This window comes from Papaver somniferum, chromosome 5 (genome assembly GCF_003573695.1).
Source record: "Papaver somniferum cultivar HN1 chromosome 5, ASM357369v1, whole genome shotgun sequence".
Lineage (NCBI taxonomy): Eukaryota > Viridiplantae > Streptophyta > Magnoliopsida > Ranunculales > Papaveraceae > Papaver > Papaver somniferum.
In genome coordinates, this window is record NC_039362.1 from 195,067,217 (window position 1) to 195,073,617 (window position 6,401).

The following is a 6,401-nucleotide window of genomic DNA, read 5'->3' on the forward strand; positions in this document are numbered from 1 at the left end:
TACTGCCCATTGTGGTGGACAGTGGAGGTTGTACGTAGGATGAGGTGCACCGTAGAGCTGATAAGGGGACGGAGGTGTTGGCAGCAAGGGTGGTTCGGTGGCTGGAGCAGATGAACGATGACCACCACGTCTGGCATGACCACCACGCTGTGAGCGCTGGTTGTTGCGATCTGTGGTTGGAGCTGCAGCTGCAAGAGCCGTAGGTGCAGACTGTGATTGCTGTTGGGAGCGTCGAATCTCTTCGGTACGCAGCTGGGATCGAGCGGCATCAAACGTCGGCATTGATTGTTGGATAAAAGAGGCTACCGTGTTGTATTCCTCCGGAAGGCCGTTGACAAGTTGGATCACAAGGCGTTTGTCATCCATGGGAAAGTCAAGATCAAGTAATCGATCGGACAGGGATTTTAGCTTATCGCAGTAATCATCAATACTATTGCAATCAATAAACTTAAGATTGACAAACTTACGTTCAAGAGTCGCAGCGCGGTTACCTTTGTTGTCTTGAAAGAGTTTCTTAAGATGATCCCAAAGCTCTTTAGCAGTTTTGCCAGATTTGAGGACGGTAAGCATTAAATCCTTGGCCATGGTGGAGAACATCCACTGTCGACAGAGAGCGTCGAGTTGGAGCACGGTGTCGGCGTCAACATCTGCAGGGGGTTTGTCTTCATTGATGAGAAAAAGAAGGCGATGACCTTGAAGATGGAGTTCAAACAGAAAAACCCAAGATGAGTATTTATCCTGTTTGATGTCTAGGATAATAGGGATTAGGGTTTTGATGTTGTTGATAGCAAACGCCGGATGGATTGTCTTTTTATCTCCTGCCATTGTTGATTTTGGTGAAGTAGGTGAAGAAGAAGAAGAGGATCGGCTATTAGGTCGATACCATGTTAGAGTTTTTGGTATAATGACTTACCCTCTTTTGAGAGATAATGGCCATATATATTATTATTATTTTGGTCAATTAAGGAGAATATCCTGTGACCGTAAATAAGGTAGAGTATCTTCTATTAGTTTTGATAGCTCGTATGAAGAGCAGGTAACCTTTATTTTTATTTTCTTAATAAAAACAAAGCACGGTTAATTATATTATGTTTCACATCCATAGATTGGTCAGGTATTAAGCATGTTGGAGGACCAATACTCCACTCCTCACGTAATTTAGAAACACGAGCAGCCGTTGCTAGAGCATCAGCTGATTTATTGCCACTTATAGGAACAAGCTGACATGCAACACCATGCAAATAGAGTCAGAGGTTTTTCAAAACAAAGGAGTTGTGAAGATGTGCCTATTCCATTCAGCTTGATGAGCACACAGATATAGCAACAAATAAGTCAGTTAGAGGACTTCATAGACGCGATAATCAAAAGTTGGAGATGGAAGACAATCCATCCCGTCGGTAAGAAGCTTTGGACTCTCTCATACCAGCAGCCATTTGCTGGACAGTTTGGAAGTCCAAGAATGCATTAGTTATTGAAAACATCAATTTTCATGTGAGTGAGGTCATTAATTAGGTGAAGATCTTACTGCTGGGATCGCAATGATGAGGTTATGAAGGGTCTTAATCTTGATTCCATCATCACCTATGGGAGTACTTATTTTAGTTCTTAATGCAACTGTTGTGTCTGATCCTTTTGCTTTTGTTGGGTCGTCAATTCGTAGCTCTTGAACTTGTTTTGCTACTCCTTATAGGTCTTTAATTTATCTTTAACCTTTGCCGATCAAAAAAAAAAAATAAAACTCAGTTACGAGTAAGATTAAATCTTAGAATAAGTAGAAAGATACACAAACTACTCTATATATATTGAAGCAAGTAAGAACAACTTTCGGATTTGATCAGAAACAGTAAAACATTTCACATGTCTGAAAGACACAAACTATGCCACTGCCTGTCAAGCACCCAGGTCTGCATCTGAATGCCTTCCAGAATGAAAAATAAAACAAGCAAGAAGACTGCATTAATGACAGCAGACCAAAGCACGCATTGGACCGTATTTGATAGCAGCTATATAGCGAGGAAGATATTTCACGATCGGAAAATGGGTCATTTGTCCAAATATTTTTAAAACATGGTTCAAATGGACGAGTAAAAATTTATTATGGGTGAAATAGACACCAAAAAAATAGCAAGGATGAAATTGGATTCATCCTTATTTAAACTTAAAAAATAGCAAGGATGAAACTGGATGCATCCCGATGTAAATTAAAAATAAGAAAAAGTATTTGAAAATGGGTAGGATGAAACTGTTTACATCTTATCTATTTTTACATTTTTGTCCATTTAAACAGTATCAAAATCTAAATATCCTTTTCACTCAGGAATTGTTGATTTTGATCTTTTTAACCAATTTTGTGTTTCCCGATTCTCATTGGTGTGGGCAAGGTACTTACTGACTTGAATTCAAGTCGAATTCAAAGTTTTATTTCTTGCAGCTTGACTCGACATGCTTAGATGTAGAATTGTGCCGTTACTAAAACAGATACATTTGGTTGAGATAAAGTGGAGAAATCGTAACTAGAAATGTATGGCGACTGAGAATCTATATCTTTGCGTACGCAAAAGCAAATGCTTCATTCTAATCATATCTACATACTGTTCTTATGGTTTCTAATACCAAATTTTCATAAATCAATAACTATTTTGAGGATTCATGATCACAAATTGTTAATTACACCTCCCAATTATCTTCTATACACAGGTGAATGCATCATTCCAGCAAGTGAGATTCTCTTTTTCCAAATCCAACTTTATGTGAGTTTCATAATTTTCCCGGCCTTTCAAAGTCCTTCGGCATAAGCCAATTTCCGGTCTCGTAAGATATCCAATTCAGATGTCTTACAAAGGTCCTGATCTCCTGCATGACCCTATGGAATTGAATGTTGTCTTGTGATAGATAAAAAACAACTGCGGCCAGTGGCAAATATATAAGTTTGACATTTGGCCGTTCCCTTTCATAAAAAGACTCTTGGCCTCTGGGGGAACTTGATTCCATTCCACGGGAACCAAATGGGTTTGAAGCAGGGTGATCTCGGCCAGCTCCTTCAGGGAGAAAAAGCACAACAACTAAAAGAATCAGTTGAAAATATCAGGACATTTGGAAAGTTTTCTTTAAAACAAAATTGACCACACCACCTAAAAGAATCAATTGTAGAAGATCAAAATTAATAAAACTTACTATTGCTATTTGTTTTGAGAGGATATACCATCATGCTTGATTGTTGAGTCGGCCTGCAAACTATGGAAAGACCAATACGTACCCTGGCATCCATGAAACTAATTAGTTGAACAACCTAAAAAATCTTCTCAAAATCTTCTTCTTCTTCTTTCACCACTAGAGAAAGAGTGAGTATACCTTGGTTGATTTATTTAGGAGTTGTGTCTGAAGTATTTCAGATTCTGTTGAGTTGTGTTATGGTTGATGAACCTAATATATATACACACGCACACAGGCACAGGGAGAGGCTAGTGATACTTACTCAATATTCTTTGATTTCTCCTCCACATTCATCCCACCACCATTTGTTCATATTTGATTCCACTAGATGGGTCTCAGTCCCCACAGTGAGAGAAAATGATGGTTTAACTCCTTCTCTTTGGAGATAAAAACCAAAAGAAAATGAATGAATGAATGAATGAATGATTGGCAAATTTAGTTTGTTTGTGATATTAATAAGACGGGAAGTGCGACTTTTTTACTACACACTTCTTCCCTGATACAAATAAATATTAGCCCGATCATGGGTCATCTTTTAAAGATTGGAGTTACAAGATGAGAAGATATTCTCACTTTTTTTTGTTTCCTTCCGTTTCATCTTATCCCCTGTCTTGGCTCAGAGGGTTGGCACTATATATGAGAAAGCCATGGGATTTGCACCATATGTTTGGTTCGTCCTAAAGATGATGAAGATTTCTTTCTATATATATGATGGTGACTGCCACAAAATGTAAATAAAAAAGATGATAGGATTCCATAGTACAAATTTATTCAGTGGAGGTGCCTTTGGGACGAACCGAACATATGAATTGGATTTTGTAATGAAATTCTTCGATTACCAACAACAGGAAAAGAAGGATTAGGCACATCTGCAAGTGGAGATGGAATGAAAAATGTTGCAAAAGTGAGTCTTGCTTGGTGACAAGAGTAAAGAGTTAAATGTGATGGATGTGATCCACTATACGGTTGTTGGTCACTATCATAATTTCCTAGTATGTCAAAAATACTTTTAGCAAGAATCTCTTATAGAAACAAACAAGAATGGTTGATCGGTAGTATTGAATGGTGAAAGGTGTGGTTCTCCTGATCTTACTTTCTTTCGTTTTTTCTTCTTCTCTTCATCAAGAAAAAGGCCACATACCTTTGGTTTTTAATATTCTTTGGCTTTCATAATAAATGTGAGATTAATTAGCTAGATATATAGTCAATTAATCTAGAATACTGATTCCATTAAGTATCTATTATAGTTCTTGGATTTATTGTATAAACGAGAAATAGAATAGAGCTAGAGCGATTGCATAGATAGACCACTTAACGACACCCATAACAATCCATGTTAATCAAGTTCTAATTTGCTTACGTATTCAATGAAGAAATTCTTCTAACCTCATGCTTCATCCTTTCTTTAATTATTGGAAACATGGGTAATGGGTTCTACGTTCACATGAGATTGCAATGTTTCTTGCTTTCACAAAGTAAAAAAGTAAGATAAAAAGGTTTTCTACAAGGTGGTGGCATCCGGATTTGTTCTTTCCATCTCTTGTACAAAAATCTCTTTTTCTTTATTATAAAAAGCAAAGACCAAATTCTCATCTCTATTTATAATGCACAACCCCTTCATAGTGCTTCAGATTATGCCATGGTGTTAAGCTAAAGTGTAGTATATCTACTGCAGCGCATGTCAATAGTAATTAGAGTGTAGATGCCGGCCCTATAGGACTTTTTATAGAGAGTAATCAATCCCCCCCTGTGTGTGCAAGACTAGTTACAGCAAAATTCAGGAACTATATATGGGTTAGAAGCAATTTTAACAACCTACGTTTTTTAGTTGAACACGACATCACACTCCTACGATGTTTGTTTCATGATCTGATTCTACAATATTCGCCTTTATAATGGGTGCCCCTGTAAGATTAGTTCCACACAGCAAGGAGGAGTTTCTTCTTGCACGCTAGTCTCTTGTTTGGGTTTGAATGGAAACTACCATTGTTCGGCTAAATGGAATCTTGATATGCATGGATGAAATTTTTGGCTCATTGTCTACAAGAAAATCCAACTTATTCCGTTCCAAGCTTGCACTGAATGATTGTTGAAAGTGGTATTCGCATCCATTGATACAAGTAGTATCTTATTTTGGTTTGCCATTATATGTTTACATGAAGTTACGTAAGAGAGACCAAAGCTACCCAATCCAGAAGGTAATGAAGTAAAACCCCGCAAAATACATAACAACATGCACCTTTTTTTTATAAGCCGTGCAAAACAGATAAGTTGTGATTATGTGACTTGTGTCAGGACAAGACATAACTTATACAGCCAAACACAGCATTTTTTAGCACACCATTTTCTTTGTAACAGCAACTGATGAACTGATAGAGTCTTGGGGACAGAGATGATCTTTGAACTCCGTCATTAAATATTCATAACCAAGTTTACATCGGTCAGTATGGGTTCAAATCCAATCCTGTTTTTTTCGGCTTTCAAAGGATAAAAAAAGCAGGATTGGATTTGGACAACATACGGATTGAAGCTGTTGCTAATTTGCTATATACGTAGATTGATGAATGATTGACGATTGAACAAAGAAATATATTTAGTCGATTACTTGAAGATCAAAAAAAACAAAAAACAAAAAGTGACTCTTTTTTTCGACTAAACATTACCCTCCATGTCCTGAAAGTAGCAGAGGTGTAATGTTTGGTGAACATACAGACCCCCAAAATAATCTCTGTATGAGATCAAACAACACCTCAGGTCCTATTGCTCATCATCAGTATATCGTCCAAATCCATCGGTTTACCAAAGGTAATCATCTACAACCTTGTTGCTGCATTAACAAACAGAGAGTTTAGTTAGAGAAAAAAAAAACAATTGATTGCAGTAGAAGGGGTGAGATCAGACTTTAACTGGGAAAGTAATCATAATCAGATACTGGGAGGAGAAAGGGGTTGTAATTTTGTGATGGAAGGAGTGGAGGGGTGGGCGTAGTATTTAAAACAGGCAGGCAGATGACCAATAATTTTGTACTCTCACCTAAAATTTGGTGAAATACAAAACAAATTGTCGAGGGGTCGTAACTCCTAACCAATAATTTTTGCAGTTTTGTTGTTTTGCCATTTATATCTGACTGTATTTTATAATACGTACATTTATTCTAGGACAATGTTTGCTTCCACTTCTTAGCATGT

The 6,401-nt window shown here is 37.3% G+C and overlaps 1 protein-coding gene across 5 annotated transcripts; it reads right to left on the reverse strand.

The window, feature by feature from the left end:
- Nucleotides 1–2,545: 2,545 nt before the first annotated feature.
- Nucleotides 2,546–6,195, reverse strand: LOC113284182 (gibberellin receptor GID1A-like). 5 transcript variants are annotated; one of them, XR_003327974.1, is made up of 3 exons: nucleotides 3,352–6,195; nucleotides 3,175–3,257; nucleotides 2,546–3,038 (listed from the first exon to the last, which is right to left on the reverse strand). XR_003327974.1 is itself a non-coding variant. In XM_026533597.1 (3 exons), exons 1-3 carry the CDS (start codon nucleotides 3,505–3,507, stop codon nucleotides 2,758–2,760), a joined length of 420 nt encoding a protein of 139 aa, XP_026389382.1. In that variant the 5' UTR covers nucleotides 3,508–3,989; the 3' UTR covers nucleotides 2,546–2,757. The 5 variants fall into 5 exon arrangements, 2 of the variants coding, with proteins under 2 accessions (XP_026389382.1, XP_026389383.1); XR_003327975.1 differs by having other exon boundaries at nucleotides 2,546–3,062; XM_026533597.1 differs by having other exon boundaries at nucleotides 2,546–3,062; nucleotides 3,476–3,989.
- Nucleotides 6,196–6,401: the final 206 nt, after the last annotated feature.